The following is a 22,407-nucleotide window of genomic DNA, read 5'->3' on the forward strand; positions in this document are numbered from 1 at the left end:
TGACGTCGTACAATTTTTATAAGATGAACGTAGAGCTGAATATATTATCTTTAAATTAAGATATTACTATGTTCTCACGTGTAATTGCTTTAAGTTAAAATGGTACCGAAAAACAGCGTGTTTTTGTAAAAATACGTTATAGCGTCCTTAAGTATAGTACATTTATTGTTTGATTGGTAACTTATTTGAAAGTATTGTATACCTACTTGTAGACTTGAAGAATTAAATGTGGTGGTAGGTATTTTTGGAGGTACTTAAAATAAACTACATAATATAAATACAATGCTCAATAGACAGTTTATATAATTTGAGAAAAAATCTAAATGAGGTATATAGACCGGTTTCCCTAATATTTAGTTTTTGTTTATATCGGTTATTTTATTGTTTCTTGATTTTTATCTCTTTAAAACAGGCTCGTGATAATTAATTACCCATAAGTTCCTATGACGTCATAATAAAAATATCATAAATACGAATATTATAGGTATGAATCTTTGTTACTGAATCGCACCTCTATTTGTGAATGGATTTGGATCCAAATTTGGTAAAGAGACAGATCGACATACCACACAAGTGACGTTTATAAATTGAACACTTTACACAACATATTAACAAGCAATTTATTTTTATGTATATGTTAACAAATAAATACCTAACATAATTCGTCAAATATTTGAATTCGCAAGGTGCCTCTAATGACATGAAAATTCTGAAAAATCACGTAAGTATACTGATTATTGGCTTGACATTCGTTTACATGTTCAGTTTGATTTTTCCTGGTAGCTACCTATATTTTGTTTAAAATTAAAAAGAATATACTTCATAAATAATGTTTCGAGACTTCGAGTTTAATGATTTTTGAGGGACAAACGTTAAAGTCTCAACAGGTAATAAATAAAATGTTTAGATTACAGAAACATCTAGTACAGATACCCTTCTGTGTCATGAGCGGTGGTAATTGCTTACGAGTAACGACCCACTCTTTTTACCACACCAAAAATATTAAAAAAAAATATCTAAAAATATCCAAAAAAATTACAAGTTTTCAACTTACCCATAGCAGTCTTTATAATCAGCTGATTCTGCAGCTCTATCTGACTAAATATACCCCAGTTGGATTTCCCTTCAGGTATAGGGTTGTTTTTCACCCAACCCCCACACGCGAACTGGTAGAAATCATCGCAAGGGTTCTGTGTTTCATCCAGGGCCTTTATAACCTCGCTAGCTGTGTAGATGCATGTGCCTGATAGGCAGAGATCTGAAAAAATAATTAGGAACAATTTTAAGACCAATAAATTATATATACATATCTAATGTAATATCTAGAAATACTTCGAGGGTAGTTACGAAGAAGCACGTATGTACCTACGTAATTTTATTTATAGTGCCGTTAAAATGTTACTATTTCAAAAAAAATTATAGTAAAACACGATGTAAGAATTAAGTCCCTATAGCTGATAAATTACACAGTAAGCGGTTGGTCAGTCTTTTGTGCTATCAAAGCTATCTAGAAATTAGAATTTGTTTAAACACCTGATTGTCTCATAATATTATGTTTATTCGAACATGAGTTTTACAAATAATAGAAATCCATTTAAGGTGGACTTCCGAGCACCGCGGCTCCGGCGTCACTAACGCAGCGACAGTGACGCGGCGACAGAGCGATAGTATTATACAGTACGGAAATGTATGATGGAACGTTCGAGCGCAGCGTCACTGTCGCAGCGACAGTGACGCCGCGTCAGTGTCGCGCGGCCGTAGCGGCCGTGCTATGCTCGCGCAAGCACTGTCGCGTGGCAGGCTGCAAAAGCACGTTGTTTTTAGGTTATTATCGAGTTATTTTCGAAAGAATATCTAAAAAATGGACGTTAGTAACATATTTACGCACATTACATGCAATTTTGTACGATTTAAGTGAAACGGGCTACAAAAACCAGCCTAAAAAGGATTCTATATTATTTATTTCTATATATCTATATTATTTATTCTATCTATAGATATGATTCTAATAATATTTTTTTAATTTTTCGGTTCATTCCTACTGTACCGCACAACCGTCAGGTATGGACTAATAACTGTGACTGACGCCGGAGTCGCGCTGCTCGGAAGCCAATCTGCGTCTAAGCCGCTGCGACAGTGACGCAGCGGCTTAGACGCTGCGGCCGTTGCGATAGAGCCGCGCTGGTCGGAAGTCCACCTTTAAATAACATCTAGCTTGAAGAATAGTGGGATAAATTAAAATGTTTATTAATAATCATAAATGCACGGTATTGTTACATACATCACTAGCTCAATTATATAATAACACATTATAGACGTCTGTAGCAAATCGCAACCAAGGTTAATGTTAATTACGATGCTAAGTCATTGCATTTAGAAATTGAGTGATTATTCACGAGAAAATGGAATTTCATAAAAATTTAAAAAGTAAAACGTTTCAATGTTCATAATATTTTAAATCCGCTACAAAAAAAAATCTAAACGTACAACGCACTCGTATAAAAAACACAATAACAAGAAAAATATAATATCACATAACCTTTGCTAACAAAACAACGCCACAACAGCGAACTATTTACATTACAATTTCATACCCAACTCAGTATAATTTCACAAAACAAATAGACCATTCCTATGTAATATTCAAGACATTTTCTTTGCCATTACACAGCGTGTTGGCAAACAATACGACACCATAATCGCTGACGTCATCAACAATATGACATTGACCTTGCCTTGCCTTGTGCTTGGTTATTGATCTGATTTTAGGGACATTGTAGCAAGAGGTTTTATCTGCTTATCTATGATAAGTATTATACTTGCAAATGCTTTTGCCGGTATTGATAATAGTTTTGAGGTGGTAAAATGCATGTCTGTCTGTTGTGCTCTCATCGCAACGGTTAAGCCATGGAAAAGCTCATTTTGATGATTGCGATGAATTAGGTAAGTAGCATATTGTGAAAATGTGTATGGATAAATTGTTCTGTGTGACAAAGTGATGTGAACGCATGCGCAACTAATCATCACTTTTAGAACGAAGAATAAATAAGTATATTACTATGTTCGATCTCTTTTATATTATCGAGACTAAATTACTTTTCTTGCTTCAATCACTTCTTCAGTGCCCAAATATGGAACATTGTACATTGTATTAAGGAGAAAAATGAATATCCCAAACTATTGAAACGATTTCCCAAAATTCTTTTACTAGTAGGTTGACCCATTGAGCCCCCAGCAGCCCGATCGGTCCACGACACAATAGATTTTCTATTGTGTCTGTGATTCTGGGGGCTGAGTTATTAAATATGAATCCTAGATGCAATGAACAATATTTTTTGTATTCCTCGAGACAGATTCTAATACACAAATACATATGGTAGGTACTTTACCGCTATCCTTTTCAACGGCTGGCACGCGAGGATACGACGCTGTCTGCGTGCTGACTAACAGCGTAGTGGTCAGCATCACCATCAAGAAGAGGATCCCGCTGAAAACCAGCAGGAACCGCTCTAGCTTCGTCCGTTGGTGCCATGCTAGGAAGGTCAGACCCTGGAAAAAGATAGCATTCATGTAATTACAGGTAAATCGGCTTAAAATATACATATATCTTTGTGGTCAAGCGCTTCCCTATCTAGAATAAAAAAAATATAAATAAATAAATAAATAAATATTATAGGACATTATTACACAAATCGACCTAGTCCCACAGTAAGCTCAATTAAGGCTTGTGTTGTGGGTACTAGGTGACGATAAATATAATATTTAATAAATACATATACATATAGATAATAACACCCAGACCCAAGAACAAATAATTGAGTTCATCACACAAATATTTGCCCTGACCGGGGATCGAACCCGGGACCGTCGGCTCAGTAGGCAGTTACTTTACCACTGCGCCAACCGCGTCGTCAATATCTACATACGATTATTTTCACGTTCCTATTTTTGTTTTAAATATTAAATTAGGCACCGTATTGTTATTTTTAAACATATTCTGTGGCAAAAAATCGTTGTATCAGAAATAAGTTTTTCTATCTTATTAAGAAAGAAGAAGATTCAGAACTTTTGGCATATTTATAAAAAAAAACAGATGACTTATTCACTTCGAGAGGACAATCTTGTAATAACAACAATCTTAAAACCGTTCGAAATAAATTATAACTACGTAAAACGAGACATAATTAAATATTTTTTCAAGAAAAATATCTTATGTTAATTAAGATTTAGGGCATAATAAACGTTCTTCATAAAGCTTATTAAATTCTCAGCACAAAATTATTATTTTTAAATCTAGAGCATGTGGGGCCTGTTAATTAGATTCTTAATTAAATACACGGTCAAAAAGCTAATTAAAATGGATGTCATGAAAACTGTCGACAAAAGTGAAAAATGTAACATGACAAGACTCCATTAGGTACATATGTATGTTTTCAAAGTAATAAAACAATCAATTAATAAAACAATTAATTTAATTTACAATTTCATAATGTAATTCAATCAAGTCAAATTTAAAATCGCAGCACATTTCAAAATAACATAACTTCCAATTATAAATTTGATCCCTAAAATTGTATTAGTATCTGTATTAATGTACTTAATGAAAAGTAACGTCAATATGTATAAGCTTCTATATAAATAAAACAAAGTAACTAACAATAACCGTCGGGTTAAACTTAGCCTACGTGAAGTACCTACTGCACTACAAAGTACATTTGTTTTTTTTTTCAGGTCGACTGAAAAATACATTTGATTTTTTATTTATAAGTCTAAAAGCCGGTATAGTAAACCATATAAACCATTTTTACTTTCATATTTATTTTGTTTCATGTCTTTGTTGCTTAAACAAAATACAATAAATAACAATATTTTCTACTAGAAATTATATAAAATCGTGAACTCAAATGCACGTTGTTTACTCTAAGTTCACTCAACTGCGAACTTAACAAGAAAATGACAGAATACTTAATTTATAAATTTCCCAACAGTGTCACTTTAAATGTCGCTTTTTTATTTGAACTTTTGCGTATTTTCCCACCACAGTTGACAATTTTGTTCAGTTTCATATACATATAAGAATACAAGGCTTTTACGTCATTACGGGATTTCCGTTTAAATAAATATTTACCTAGCTATGAAAAATATTTAACTAAAAACTATGACGCTCACAACCTTTACCCTGAATGTTTAATAATACAATTACATTCCTACGTTATGTTTTAGAAAATACGTATTTAGGATTTTTAACCGTCTTATGTGTAAGAGAAAATAAAGTATAAATTCTTCGCGGAGGACCAAAGAAGTTATTTTAAAAATTTGTAATATCTTCTCGACTCTCGGGTCCATTGGGAATTCGATCCAATAAATTGAAACTTTGCGGGAAATTGGGATCAGATTTCTGAACCAGACGGGAAATATTTAAACATAGAAGTATTTTATCCCTTCAAGTATATTTTATAAATAAAAAATACCTAGCCCTTGTTTTGCGAAGTCTGGTAAAAATAAATAAATAGTCCTCCAAGTTTATTTGTGTCATTGATAGAAAATGCATGTAATAAAAAGCCATTGTTTACAAAATTTTTCAGTTCATCACAATAAATGAAAAATAAAAATTCTATAGCGCATAGCGCAATGTGCAATATTTTAAACAGAACGAAAGCTATCATATCAATTAGATAATTTTATCGGCTCAAAAAATTTGAACCTAGGACACCTAAACCAGAACCTAAATTTGCAGCTAAACAGAATGGATATAATATTAAATTGCACGTGATACGTTTAAATAAACCATATATCAATTACTAGTTAGGCTATCGAGTGCACAGTGCATCGATCGTAAATAGAATACTATTTATAAGTTAGGTTAATAGGAATCGTATTGTAGCTTTTAATAATATGACGTCCAAAGTTCAGGGTATAATAGTGTTCTCATCGATTGATTGTATTTTTTTTTTCCAAAATGTAGTAATCAATAAATTGTAAAGTACTTACACTAAATTGAAGTAGAAACTATCAATAAAATACGACATTTATATTGATCTATGTTGGTCTGTCTGTTTATTCCGGATAATACTGGCTCTGAGATGTGCGGGCCTATTTGGCCGGAACGATCAATTACAGGCAGCGTAGTACCTAATAGGTATACTTACCAACTAAATATATATATAATAATAATATATACCTTTATATTATGGACATTATAGGCTGATATAAAATTATAATACACGCACATGAATGACTCTAAATTACGCGTTTATAGAACTACTAGCGGTTCACACCGGCTTCGCCCGTGGTACCTACATGTTTACGTTTTTTTTTTTCATAAAAACTATCCTATCTCTCAAGTTGGATCGAACTGAACATGGTCTGCGAATTTGATTATAATCGGGGAGTCCATTGAGGACCAACATTGTGACACGAGATTTATATATATTAAGATAAATTATAATATATGTAGTACCTACCTAACTAAACTGTTGAAAGAAGAATAATCAAATAAAATTAATTTTATACATAAAAAGGTCTACTCACCATTTCTGTTTTCACTCACATTTGATAAACAAATATTACTTGTATATATTTGCACGACACAACATAAAATAGAGCTGTATCTACTGTATGATTTTATTGTATAGTCAAATTAGTCATTGTGTAGACTGTTTAGGCCATAATGCCACAGACTAAATAATTCAGGTACCCAACTTTTAATAAATTTATTTAGATACCTTCCTAAAACAATATTTATAACTAATAGAATATAAAATATACTGTAATGTTGAAAATTAACTGATTTGAAATCAACACTTTTTAAAGAATTTTGGAAATAGGAACGTTATATTTTGTGGAAGATTCGACTTTAAATGAAAAACTGACTTACTTACGGTCATTATTTAAGATTCATAGAGTTATTGTCTTAAACAATATTTATGGATAACGATACATAAATATTAGCTAAGAAATAACTCAATATTAGTGCAATTGTTTTGTATTATCTGTGGCCCATTCGACAGTAATGTGCTTGCGTCACTGCAAATGTGCTATGGTTAACTTATGTGATGACGCCCTATTATGAGATTATATTGTTACATCATTGAGACATAGGTACTGATATTATAATATATCAAATTATTTATTATTAAACGTCTTAAAATATTACCTACTAGCTTTCCGCCCGCGGTTTCGCCCGCGTTTTCAATGAAAAACCCACATAATTGCCGTTCCAGTGGGATTTCCGGGATAAAACCTATCCTATGTATTAATACAAGTTACCCTCTATATGTGCGCTTAATTTCATTTTAATCAGTTCAGTAGTAATTGCGTGAAAGAGTAACAAACATACATACACATACATCTATCCTCAAAAACTTTCGCATTTATAATATTAGTAGGATAGTACTTAGTAGGACAAACACCTTGTCCACGCTTCGTCCGGGATAATAGAAATTCATGTCTGTACTCTGTACATATTTGTATTTATTATTTTTTAACAAAAAACTAAAAGCCTAATTTAAATGGGACCACATACATCGCAGGCACCAGCTTTCAGATAAAAAAAAAAATATCAAAGTCAGCTAGTCGCAAGTTCTGAGATAACAAACCGTACAAGAAATGCAGTCGAATACAATTGCCTCCTTTTTTTGAAGTCGTTTGAAATTAGTACAAAAAAGTACAGTAAGTAATAAGTATTATTAACGCCGCGCCGCATCAAATTTATTGCAATTGTTTATGCGTGGGTTCAACACATAAAATGTACCTACTACCTAACATGAAAATATACTCTGACGTCTCTAGCTCTCTATTAAAGATATACTATTAAACTGTATTACCTCTTTAGTCCTAGCCTGACATTGACCCCTGACAACATTTTTATCTAGACATACCTACCTCCTATACTTACGATACCTATATGTATTATGTATAGTTGGCAAGCCAAGCCTACATACCTAAAAACGTTTATCTCCTAAGATCAAAGAAACATAATGAAAATCGATTCGCACACGTGCCAGACGCTTAGATACCTATAATATGTAGGTGTACATTCTTAGCAACGTTTCAGCTAGAAAGATTCATTATTATGTATGTATGAAAATCATTTTTTATGAAATATGAGTTAGAAGGAATTTCCATGCGCGTTTGTTTATTCTATAAGTTAACTCCCAAAATGAATTTTGTAATGGTTTTCAGTTTTCACCATTATGTAAATAGATCTTTTATGGGAATATTAATTTGTGTACATAGATGGCAATACCAATTTATGATATAGTATGATAATATTATGCAGTTACATATTTTGTAAAATTAAATTTTAATACTGACATGATTTTAAAAGAGCAATTATGGAGTTTCTTGTCGGTTCTTCTCCATAGATACTGTGTTCTGAATCGGAGGTAAATGTTAAAAAATTGTTATAAAGATTCAAAAGTGCTTCAAATTAAATAAAGAATCAAATCAAGAAGTCAAATTAAATAAATAAATAATTGAGTTTGAGTGGTGAACTGACTAGTAAATAAATAATTTGTTACATCCTTTAGTATAACCAAAAAATCTCATTTGAGTCTTAACCAACTTCACCAAAAAAGTTCAACGAAGTAAAACCTATAGATTCACAAGTACATCGAAGACCATTAGAGCATTATCATCAGTGAGAAACAAAACAAATGTACAGATAAAAAGCCCATTTCAAATGCGATAAACATGAAACAGTCAACGCAGTGACGTCACAACGGTAAAGCAGACGCCATGTCGAGGTCGTTGAAATTTAACGGATACTTCAGAAGTTAGTAGGTACATATTTACTGAATATCTTTGATCTTGAAATGTTGAGGAGATTTAGTATAAGCTTTGACTTCTTCATGTAGAGCACACTGAGCTAAATACTATTTTGTCAAACTCAAAACTCAAGCTCTAACACAAATATTGAATTATACAATGATCTTGAGTATACCTAACTTCAAATCTATACTATTACTGTATATTATAAAGAGGAAAGGTTTGTATGTATTTATGTATTCACGCATAAACTTCTGGACCGATTTCAAAAATTCTTTCACCATTAGAAAGCTGCATCTTCACTGAGCAACATAGGCTATATTGCATAAAAAAAATAGAGATCCTTACCAAAAATGCAATAATGTAACTCAAGGTGTAAAAAATTCCTTAATAAAAATTCTGTCATCGCGTGCGCTGCGGAATCTATTCCTTGAAGTACGAGGATGGTTCTTATGAAAAAAAAACGTAAACATGTAGGTACCACGGGCGAAGCCGGGGAGGACCACTAGTCGAATATAAAAATCATTGATCTACGTACTAATTTAGCCAATTAATGAAAATTACATGTGCCTTTAACTCCACACAAGACCATGGATGATGGAATGTTATTTCTTAATAGGATAGTTACAAAGATTTCGCTCTACATTGTCTACAAATATACTTACTTCTTCATATTAATGTGATTTAGCAGTTATAGATACAAATTGGTTTGGGTCATTATTATCTTTCCTCGCTTCCGTTTTACTGAAATTTATGATTGTACTATATTTTAGTACACCTTAACCATAATATAAACACAACTGAGAGGGAAGGCTAAAATTATGCAATATTGTAAACAAATTTAGAAGTTTTGGCACGGATCTTTAATAGGTTGCTAATAATAATAATGCAAGATATGAGTCGATTGATAAGTTTTGGCTTGTTTCTTGCCAATTGTTTCTGTGTGATATATACAGATAGATATTTCGAAACAATGCTAATAATCGTAAATAAATATATGAAAAGAAAATAGTCGCGGATTCTGACCACCTTACATTTATCGCATATCGGTTTTGTTTAATGTTTACGTTTAATAATTTTATATTTGTTATAGTAACTAGAACATTGATAAGAAATATTATTACGTAGGTATTTGTCGTAATATAATCTATGTTTCAAAAGTTATAGTACCTAGGATAGGCGTTTCGGAACAAAAGTCAGGACTATCTGTTATATTTTGTTTTGAATTATGTATTTTAATAATTCTTAGCATTACAAATAAAATTATAATCTATAATTAATGAATATTCTTTATTATACATACGTACAATGTACATAGGTACAATATAATTGAAATGTACAAAGAGTGGCATTATCGCTCGTTAGCAATTTCTTCCAAGCAACTTGAGCATTGATGTATTGTAGATGAATATAGTGAACAAGAATTTATGAAAATACTAGCGGTCCGCCCCGGCTTCGCCCGTGGTACATATTAACGTTTTCTCTACATAAGAACCATCCTCGTACTTCAAGGAATATAATAAAAAAAGAATTATCGAAATCGGTTCAGCCGTTCTCGAGTTATGGAATTACAACGAAAAGTGGCATTGATTTTTATATATTAGATTATCATCGACGTAACAGTTAATGATTTGTAACGGCAATATTTGCTATGTTTCTTAGTTGATCAGTTTAAATGAATCTCCTTTGTATGACTATCAAAAGTCCTTTTGTTGGACACGAAATCGGGGCGACCTAAATATTTGCAGCGAGCGTGAATTATTTCTGCGCGTAATATTGAGAAGTTGGTATTTGTGAACCTTTATAATATATTAACAGTATTTTTGGAAAGCCCGTTTGTGGCATGATCGGACACATTTATATAAATTTCCAAATGATATTTATCGAGATTTTTCGGGTTTGTTACTTGTCTATTGTCTTATATCTACCTAAAATATTTTTTTATAATTTGTCCATTGTGATTTGCACAATCAAGTCGAAGTCTAGAGACACGTAAATACTGAAACTGTTTTCGCTTCAGAACATCTATATGAAAATGTGTACCTATATGAAAAATCATATAGATACACATTAGTAGCATTTACACATACCTACAGGTATCTATGGGAAATATTTAAACACAATACATTATTTAATACTACGACTCCCATTACAGCATGAGATCGATATCAGTTACAGTACTACGTTTTTTTTTAATTCAATCGCTATCAACGTAGGTATTGAACAGACATACCAATAAATAAAACGGGACCTATATCACATACGCTAAGCCAAATCGGATTACACTTCACTGCTGCACTATTTGACTGCAGTCGGCTGTTTAATCGATTCCACCATTCAAATGCAATGCACATGTTGTTCAGTAATCCCTGAGGACTTTGTATTATGTACAGCTCGCCCCCGTTTGACCCGTGATGAAGAATATATTGTCGACATAAACTGTAGGTACTAGATGCTTATACCGGATTGATCCGCAATAAAAGATTTACTGTCGAATTAAGTACATAAACTTGTACGTAACTAGTTAGAAATAGTAGCTAAAGTGGTACCTAAAAGAAATTTTAAAATATATAGAGTCGTTTTATGTTGAATTCATAACTTACAAAAACACAAATCTCCTCATTGTTTAAAAAATCTTTGTCCTTTTAATGATTATGTAGAGTTCTTGCCATTTGTTAAAACAATTCTTATTTAAGAGTACTTTATTCGTACAAGTTTTAGGAACAAAAATATCCTATTATTCTAGGTCTCTAGATTTATATTGGTATGTATATCTCTTGTGTATGTTAGTTACAGTTGAATATGGAAATATATGAGATGCCACGGAATTGAACAGTTTTCTCATTGACTCTAGCTTAATGATTAATGACGTTTTCCTCTCGTCATGATATCCTACGCAAGATTCCACTATTATTCTGATGTGAATTTTTTGAACGAACAGTTCATTTTTAAAAATACAATCCTACTTATTTACGTTCATACTATACTATTTATTAATATGTTTGACTTTTCTGTTAACACAAATAAATGCATGGTTGCATGGAAGAGATCACTAATAAGTGATAGGCCGCCAAATAAGTTTTAAGTAATCTGTCTTTTTCTGTAAGTAGATGTTGGGCTTCCTGTTTGTACTGCTATATTAAAGTACTAGCTTACCGCCCGCGGCTTCGCCCGCTTTGTCTAAAACCTAATAAATTATATACTAAAACCTTCCTCTTGAATCACTCTATCTATTAAAAAACCGTATCAAAATTATTTTAAAGATTTAAGCATACAAAGGGACATAGGGACAGAGAAAGCGACATAGGGACAGAGAAAGCGACTTTGTTTTATACTAGGTAGTGATTAAGTAAAAAATAAACAATTTCACTAAATCTAACAATAGCACTCGTATTTTAATGTGAAACACGTGGCAAGTCCTTTTATTCAGTTTCTGATGAATTTGGCACGGACTATAAACTATAAAGTGCTATAAACATGTCTAACTATATCCCGCCCGCATTCCCACATGGATTTCAATTGTTTTATTTAATTCAATCTGTTTGATTTAGATTTACATAAAGCGGGTCGGTGAATACCTACATGAGTACTGTATTTTCTATTACGACATGCAATCCTAATCCTATTCCCTGATTCCTAAATTCTACTAATAATATTATTATGGAAATGTTAGTAAGGATACACAACTATGTCATACAAGAATTAATTGTCGCATCCGTATGAATTTTGGTGCACAGATAAATTAGATGTATATGTATACAAAGGCCCATTGAAAATTTTCACAGATATAAACATGCAGTGCGCATTTAGCAATTCATGGCTTTCAGATGCTTTCAAAGGCTTGTGTCGTCATCACTAAGAAATGACGCGCGTACAGATACTGAAGGAATATAGAACAAATGGTTATGTAGGAATGTGCATAATAATTGCTATTTCTATGCATATTTTATAACGTTATTTAAAGCACAACACTAACAAAACTTTTTCATGTTACGCTCAAAAACTGAAAATGCTCATATTGTCGTGGTAAAAGATCCACATCGCGAATACATAATATAATAATATGGTTCTAATGAAAACGCTCACGACCGACGTGTTGTCACAATTATAGTAAAGAGTAAAGACCACATAGCGAAATTCGTGCCTGTCCGACTATATACATATGCCATGCTATTGGACCACGACGCGTTGTGACAGTGAAGAAAAGCCATGTCGCGTTCTAAACATTAATTAGTTGACCATAACACGGCCGATGAAAATATTATAAGTTAAAGGGCATAGGCACATCCTCGTGTGTGTGTTTGCCGTTTTTGAAGTTCCAATGTTGTGTGGGTAACTTATCTACACCTTTTTACCTACATAATATTATAATCTTATTGAACACTACAAACATTTTTCATTACTTTATATTGACTATTGTCATTATATCCGGGTGTTAGATGTATCTCATCCTGTCACGAATCACGATAGATATAGGAATACAAGTAAAAACGAATTCATTCACATTAAAATTAGTGGATTTTAAAGGAAGCGAGATAAAATACTTATCACAACCGATGTCATAAAAAACATGATTAAAATTAATTTAGTACAAAATTTTGGCCTTGACCTCTATCAGTAATTATTATTTTTTACCTCCACCAGGTATCTAATCCAAGACTAACGTTAACTCATTTACCACTGAACAACAAGTAGTATGGACATTGGTATCTGTATGTATTTAACTTCGTGACACTGATATACAATTGACATTGACATTCATTAATTTATCTCTCTCGTTATAATTAATTAGGAAAGATAGCTTTCTATATTGGCTATAAATGATAATTAATATGAACTAGAAAATATTGCTTTTTCCTACATAATTTAACTTGTATAACGAATGTATGTATGAAGAAGGTACTTTAGACTCTAAAGGTGATTCCTATAAAAATCAATAACTCTAAGGTTTAGAGTTATTGGTTTTTATAGGAATATTTAGAGTTAAAATCGAATAAATAAATAAAATTTACACCTAACATTATTAAATTGATCGTAGTCGAATTGTTTTTTTGAGTTTTAGTTTCATTGCTACAATTAAGAATGCATTCTAATTAAACTAATTATTATCAGAATACATAGCAACTAATTAGCGAAAGATAAAGGCTATTTACTCCTCAATAAACTTCATATCTCTTCATCATAAAATAGTAATTGGAATTATTTCTTAATGATATAATAATACGCAGTTTACTCCCATTACAAGGCCCTTTAACGTAGTACATAATATTGGCTTTAGATAAGTAATAAATTAGTAAAAGTTACGAATATTGTATTTCGTATGTACATAGTACATACATATGCCATTTGTTCAACTTATCAATTCATTTCACATTAAATTTTATTATATTGAAACTTTAATTTATAGTCAATATACACCAAAACCAAATACTAACCTTAGTATACAATAACCAAAGACAATCGCAATTCTTAACATAGATAGGTATCCGTATTTACATACCTTGCTATAATTCCTAACTTCAGGTTTAGGCGCGCTTTCAAACAGATTCAATCTGGAATTCTGGAAAAAGTCCGCACTGGAGTTCTCTCTCGTAAACAGTTCAGAGGTGGAACTCTCTCTCGTCAAAGAGGGTCGGAAAGGGTTGTGACGAGCGTTCTTCGCATGTTTCAGCCAGTTGAACTTGTTCACGACTTCAACCCCTGGAGAAGGGGTCGGTGTGTCCTCGGGGGTCGGTGTAGACTGACTATCCATGTTTGACGACATTGTTTATTTTTGTTTATTTTTTTCTAAACACACATCACACTTATTTCAAATTTGACATGTTGACTATAAAGCTATACTTTTTGTATACGCGTGTATTTCTTGTTTAAATTTTAAATGTTAATAAATATGTAAATAGGTCGACCGCACGTTTGTAAGTGCGACGCGGGACTGTAACGATATATGAATCGGCGCCTGCGCATGTACAAACACGATCCAGATGAAAATATTATAGCATTTCCATGTTTGCGTTACTCGTGTTTATGTGAATTGTGATGGATTTAAAAAATGCTTTTGGGAAGAAAATCCGTTTTTTTTAACCTGAATATTTATTTAATTTGTGATGTTATCAGTAATTCTATGGCTAAAGAAGATTATTTACGAATGGTATGCGTATCGTATTAATACCACATGTATTAATCTAAATATCGAGAGTAACTAATTGTGAGCGAAATTTGGTTGTGTGCGTCACAATAGCAGGTAGGTATATCTACTTATAATTTATATGTATGTGCGTAAGTACATATACAAATTTCGCGTCAATTATGGATAACTAAATCTTCACGGTGTCACGTAACACATACGTATACTTATTATCATTTACATATTAAGAAGACTTTTTATTATCTACTGACGTAGTAAAAACGTAAAGCATAGATAAGAAAAAAGCGTTGGCGGTTGATTTGGAAAAAAATATAATTGTGGTGTTTTAATTACGTGACTTAGTATTATTTTTGAACTACTGATAATGTTATGTTTAGATCTATATTTCATAGGAAACCGAAGGCATGTCCTGACTGACTAATTTTATTTATCTCTTTTGAACATTTTTTATCTAAAGCTTAGGTGTCTACAGGAAAATAAAGTAATGTTTAAGCTAATATTGAAAATGTTTCTGAAAAAAGAAACAATTATCCATTTCAAAATGTTTAGAAAGTCATATTCACGAGAAATGTAAAAACATAGATTTCTAAAAGAGGTAGTGCGAAAGTTACATACCTACTTAAACAAGAACTAGAATAAGGCTACGTACAAAAAAAAAATACAATTACTGTTAAATAATCATAGGTTAAATACAAAATACATACCGCGTAATTGATAATTGATAAATTACAGCCAGTTAGGAAAAGCAATTATAGGGCTTAAAACCATTTGTGTTTTGATTTTCTTCAACTTGCTATGATAAAATATAGACTTCAACGGATCCAATAGGTACACCATAATCATAATAGGTTCTAAAAATACGAAAAATCGTGTGAAAATCTTAGTCGCCACTGAGCTGTGAAACTATTTAAATTTTTAACGATCTTGATAATTTTTTTAAGGTTTTCAATTCGACTGTAAACTGTCGTTTTTTTGGTTTATACTTATAATACTTTAAATAAAGACGTTTTTATGTTGGTACAAAGTTCGCTAGGTCGGTTGGTATAGTAACTTTAGTATTAATTTATCTGTGGTAAAACAATAAATGTGTTATGTATTTAACTGATTCTTGTTCGTTACGTATATAGAATTTTGTATATTACTGAAAAACCCACAAGGTTTTTTTTTACTCCGTTTTATTTCCTGGTAGAGTCTCAGAAGACAATATTTCAAATATATTATTATTATAAGATTTTTTTACCCGATTATACAAAAATAACTAAAATCAACATACAATAAATAACTTAATATGACATTTTAATTAATTATTATTAATGTTTCGATCCTAAGTTTTGACCTAAAACTTTTCGAAAAATAAAAATTCATCTATTTTTCCGATATCTTTTCATGAAATAATAATAAACCATATTCGTTAAAGATTAACATTGAGGAAAATATATTGAAGCTCGGATACTTTTTCTCAGAGGCACCTTGTACTATTTTTGGTTTCATCAACAACCATCAATCATCAAAGGAATAACATTCCAATATACATAATATACAACAGGTATTAAATATTTATGGAATGTATTTTGAAATTTTGATTTATTTACATCGTTGAATTTGTTATAAAATATTTTCGAGCGCAGTTTCTCGCGTAGCTGTCGGTTATCTTCTATTATTTCTATATTTTGTTAAATGCGTTAACATCTCTATAACAATATGATAAAAATCTGTTAGTTGTACTTGTATACGTAGTATATTATTATTAGTCTGTGGTTGTACCTATTTGTCGCTTGAATACGTGAAGAGAAAATGATGAATTTCAATAGGTAGGTACTATATACTATAGTATAGACTATATCCGTACTAATATTATAAATGCGAAAGTAACTCTGTCTGTCTGTCTGTTACTCAATCACGCCTCAACTACTGAACCAATTTGCATGAAATTTGGTGAAGAGATATTTTGATACCCGAGAAAGGACAGGTAGGTTTTATCCCGGAAATCCTACGGGAACGGGTTTTTCATTGAAAACGCAGGCGAAGCCGCGGGCAGATAGCTAGTACAGTAAATTATACGACCTAATGTTAGTTATAAGTAGTTTTATCAAAAAAATTATAACTTAAATTATATATCATAATATATTATATACTTTGACAATAGGTTCCTAACAAGTCCTAACAGTCGGAAGCCTTCCGCTTTGCTACCAAGGTGATGTATTACGTATATCTATGAAATAGTTTAAGTAAATAATTTGTGTATAGATTAATAGAATATGCGTTAATTATATGGTCTTATTTAGGAGTGTTATAGCCTTTAGTGTCGAAGTATACATATATCATTACTAGCTATGTCCCGCAGTTTTACCCGCATTGCTCGAATCCTATTGGTCTAAGCGTGATGATATAGCCTATAGCCTTCCTCCATACTTGTATAGACCATATATGGACTATCCAACAGTTTAATAAGCCCGTGGTTTCTGAGATCAGCTCGTTCAAACAACAACAAGCTTATAATAATATTAGTATAGAAGATACCTTTACATATTTTTTAAACGCTCATTTGTAACATAGTGTTCTATTACTCTTTCTTACCATTTCATTGCGAAAACCAAACATATTTTTCATACGTCAGTTCTTTCAATACTACCTACCAGTGGAACTTCAGGAGATTAATCTATATTCTATCGTATACGTAAAGTAGTTTTTACACGACGTTCTTTATTTTCATTTAAAACATAAATAAAATAATGTTTACATACTGTAATTAACACGTGAGTGAACCTTATGATGTATAATGTTATATGTGCAAGTGTAACCTTATGAAGGTAACCTACATTCGTTACGGTGTATTTAGCAGCGGTTCTGAACATTTTCTTTATAGCTATAATTTTGATTTGTGGAATTTATTTCCATGAAAATAGAAAGTAAGGTACCCAAGGAATATTCAAGACTGCTTGGCTTCGGACCTGGTTTAATCAGATAAAAATTATGTAGCCTACTCTATGCTACGAATAAAAATGCGTTACTCGTAGAACCTACTACGGCACAAGTTAATAAATAATAATGATGTTCTTTATTTTTCTTAATTTTACGTATGTAATTATAATTGTCGGTTTTATTTTACTTTGTGGTTAAGGAGTTACTCGCATCTTATGTATAATTTTGAGGGACAGCTAGCTATAAAGCCCTCTATAAATAATAATCAGACTTCCATAACCAAAGGTTGGAAACCCCAGTTCCAGGATCTTTATCTAGTTCATCCGATGACGTCACATGGAAATCTACCGAAGAACAAACGGCTCATTTGACACTAAGAACTATAACAAATAGCGAACGCTAATGGGTTACTTGCGAAGCAGCCGTTCCGGATAATGAATAGGACAAACACACAGTGTGAATTTAATATTTTCACGCAAATATGGTTTGCGTACGATTCGCTTTAGGGTTCTGGTTGAAATATAATATTTATTTATGGCAAGAGATTTAAATATGTAATACAAAGAGTTTAATTAATGTTAATGTTATGGCAATATGTAATAGTTTTTATTGAAAAGTCTTGTTTAAGATAGTGTTGTTTATTTTCCAGTTTTATTACTGGAAGAAATATAGACTAAGTATATCAGAGAAATCTGTCATGTGCGTTGGCACGAAAAGGGTCCAGTATATTCCTGCGAAGTATAGCGTTAAATTAAGAAAATAGATTTTATATAGAATACAAAATATTACCGAGTAGGCTACAAAGATTTTTATAAGCATCCCCTGCGACGATTCAATTGAACTAGGCTTGGAAATTAAGAATACCTAGCAAGTGCTTTCTAATTGAGTATATAAAACATGTTAAAAATGAATCCTAAATAATATTAATATAGGTTTATTAAAATTGGTGTCACAAAAAATTGCACCAGTCATGTAGATGACATTATTTAGAATTATATAGTAGATGATAATATTATTTAGAAGCTAGCTCTAAAAGCTAGCGCGCAAGAGCAACTTTTGTCTCCGCAACTATTTTGTCTCTCCCATCAACTCTATAGGAAGTTGCGTCGCGTCGCTACGTTCGCGCATTTTCTTACTAGCCCATAGAGTTGATGGAAGAGACAAAATAGTTGCGGAAACAAAAGTTGCTCTTGCGCGCTAGCTCTTAAGTTTATCCTGATACTTGTCAAGTTTTTTTTCTAATATGACGAAAAGCAAATTACTGGCGCCACGCTTTCTGAGTAAATATTTACCAAGTGATTAGAGAAGCCAATGATATGAACAAACATAGATCTTCGATACAGGCCAAAAACGTAGAGGAATAACTTTAAAAAATATTAAATCCGCTGGATATATTGATCCAATAAACGTGACTAAGCTTATTTGAGAAGATATTTTGTATCTGTAGTGATATTTATCCAAACACATAATATAACCTAGGGTTGCCAAAATATTGTTTATTTATGCTATTTACTAATTTATAGAACTCAGAATATACATGTGGTTTATAATTTGATCTGTATAGCAGTGTTAGAATAAAAAAAAACATTGAACTGTATACGTAACAAATGAGCTTACATTGCGAAGTATTCACAGCACTTATTGCATTAGTGTTGTTTTAACGGACAGCAAAGATAACGTGACAAGCCTATGTTAGTGTTTTTACTTACAATTTTTATTTTTAGAATATTATGTAGATCAAACGTGAGTTCAAATTATGTAAAATGGAATATTTAATAATGCAATGTGGCAACCCTATTACCCTAGTAAGACCATTTACGAGGCCATCGAATTAATCTAAGCATCACTTGTTACAAATTATTTCAAATAAGCATGAATACAGATTAACACAAAAATTACTGAATCGTTTTTAATCTCACTTTATAATTTGTTCATGAAAATTCAGAAGTCATAACTTAGCATCAGAAACAACATAATCTATATATATAAAAGAAAGTCTGTATGTTCCAACACTTATAACTCGAGATCTGCTGAACCAATTTTCATGGTTTTGGATTCGTTGGATTTGTCACCGCCCAGAATAGAAGAATAAATCATAAAAACAACAAAAACTAGACGAATAAATATTTTCCCAAAATTTTGATTTTCGTACATGTCAATCATTAGTTGTCAATCCTGTCAAATACGGAAAATAATGTTTGACATTCATGCGTTCAAAAATGTGTAAAATAATTAAAAAGTAAAAAGGGTGAATAAATATTGTTTGTATTTATTTTAAAATCAATTATTAAAAAGTGCAATAAAAGCAGATACATAAAAATTCCTTATATGTTTGTGTTTACGCGTGTTTTCAGAAATTAATAAGGTATTTTTGGTGGGGAAACTAACCAAGAAGGTTAGTTCGATTAATTATTGAAAAAATTCTATAAAAATGTAAAAATTCTGATAATTATTTGTTGCGATTTCGTCGACTGCGTCAACAATATAAACAAGCTAAATTGCGTTTTGAAGATTGCATCCATTTATGCAATGCAATTAGCACAGAAGAAGATGCAGAAAATGTTGGTCTATTGATTATTTTACCGGCGACATACACAGGTAGCCCAAGTGAATATGCACAAGATGCAATGACATAATAATATGTTCGTCATTATGGTCGGCCAGATTTATTCATTACATTTATATGTGGATTACATGAAATGGATGGAAATTGTTCAACTGTTGCTTCCCGGACAAATATCAAGTGATCGGCACGACATCACCACACGTGTTTTCAAGCAAAAAATCCGATCACTGATGAGTTACATTAATGGAACACATCTTTGGGATTATTCAATGATGGATGTTTTCAATCGAATGACAACAATCTGGCTTGCAGCATGCACACATTTTAATTTGGTTAGTCGAAAGGATTCGGGCAGATAAAATATATGAGTGTGCGGGGATTGCTAATCCTGAAACCGATCCAGACCGACATGACGTTGTTATTGTGGGGTGCGTGTAAATGACTATGTAGGCACAGTACCTTTTGAGTTTTGGGTTATGCACTAATTATACACACACTCACAATTTGTTTATCGTTTATTAACTCCACAGTCTACACAGAAGGAGAGAGGATTCTGTATTATAACTACTATACACGTGAAACAACACTTTGAACATTAAAGGACACCAAATTAAAGAAACTGACAATGAGCGTATTCAATAGCTAAGATCGAACTAGTTAATTTTAAATTGTTAAGAAACTTGAATGCAAAGTATTACGATCTACCCGCTGGATCCGTGATAATTTAGTCGCGGCACGCATACTACGCAAATACCGCGACTATGCTATAGAATAATAAATATTATAATTATTTTGTATAAGTGTAATGTATGTCTGTATTTCTTGTGTTTTTGTGTAATGAATGTTTGTGTTATAATTAAATACGAATATAAATATGAAATAAAATATTTAAATACTTGTTGTGTGTAATATATACGTATGATAAAATACATACACTAAAATATTGTGTGTTAGCCACATCACTCCCCTCCAGAGACCGGGTTAAGGGCGATAAAAATCTGGGAAGTGAACTCTCCTCCCAGAGCGAGTGGTATATGCCACGGGAGCACTGGGAAGAGGTAGGGGAGGACTGGGAGGTGGAAGAGCGGGAGCGGGAGAAGGAAGGATTTCAGTAGGAGACGATAGTAAGTAGGCTGGCTTAAGGCGGTCTATGCTTGCCGTCGTTGACTTCCCTTTTAATTTAATTTTGAAGAATTTGTGATCTCTTGAAATGACCTCGTATGGTCCTGAATATGCGGGTTGTAAGGAGCCACGCAGTGCGTCTTCCCTAAGGAATACGTGACTACATGTGGCTAAATCTTTGTAGATAAATATTTTTTTCTTGCCGTGATGTTGTGTTGGTACAGGACGAATATTCCTGGCGAAATTCGTCAACCGAGCTGATAAGTCAGTGATATCGGTAGTGTAAGACGATGTGTCGTGACCAAAAAATTCACCTGGTAGGCGAAGTGGTTCACCGAAAACCAGCTCAGCTGAGGAAGAGTGCAGATCCTCTTTTACAGCACTTCTTATGCCGAGAAGCACGAGGGGTAGTGTTTCTACCCAGTTTGCGTCAGCGTGACAGGTAATTGCAGCTTTCAATTGTCTGTGGAAGCGCTCCACTAAGCCGTTGCACTGCGGGTGATATGCCGTTGTCTTACGGTGATCGAAGCCGATAGACTTAGCGAGCTGCTGGAATAGGGCCGATTGAAATTGTGCACCGCGGTCAGTAACGACGTCGGTTGGACAACCATAGCGGGCTACCCAGCAGGACACAAAAGCTTTTGCGACAGTTTCTGCGGTGATGTCGGTAAGTGGTACAGCTTCCGGCCATCGCGTGAAGCGATCGACGGCTGTTAGGCAATACCGATAATCACCGCAAGGTGGTAAAGGGCCGATTAGGTCTATATGGACATGTTTGAATCGCGCTGAAGGTAAAGCGAGTGTACCAATAGGTGACGCGACATGCCTGTTTACCTTCGAGCGCTGACAGGTCAAACATGCCTTAGACCATTCGCGGCAGTCC

The 22,407-nt window shown here is 32.6% G+C and overlaps 1 protein-coding gene across 3 annotated transcripts in view; it reads right to left on the reverse strand.

Annotated features, from left to right (window-relative positions):
* LOC123703503 (endothelin-converting enzyme homolog) overlaps positions 1 to 22,407 on the reverse strand; it is a 45,971-nt gene that overhangs the window by 10,912 nt on the left and 12,652 nt on the right. For 2 of the 3 annotated variants that reach the window (XM_045651530.1, XM_045651531.1), the window contains exons 3-4: positions 3,390 to 3,549; positions 1,055 to 1,258 (exon numbers count right to left, since the gene is read on the reverse strand). In XM_045651530.1, the coding sequence (XP_045507486.1) occupies positions 1,055 to 1,258; positions 3,390 to 3,549 (364 nt within the window). Of the gene's footprint in view, positions 1 to 1,054; positions 1,259 to 3,389; positions 3,550 to 14,269; positions 14,692 to 22,407 lie in introns of those variants that run through there. The other variant, XM_045651529.1, reaches the window with a different exon arrangement.

The sequence above is a fragment of the Colias croceus genome, chromosome 26 (assembly GCF_905220415.1).
Source record: "Colias croceus chromosome 26, ilColCroc2.1".
Taxonomy (NCBI): domain Eukaryota; kingdom Metazoa; phylum Arthropoda; class Insecta; order Lepidoptera; family Pieridae; genus Colias; species Colias croceus.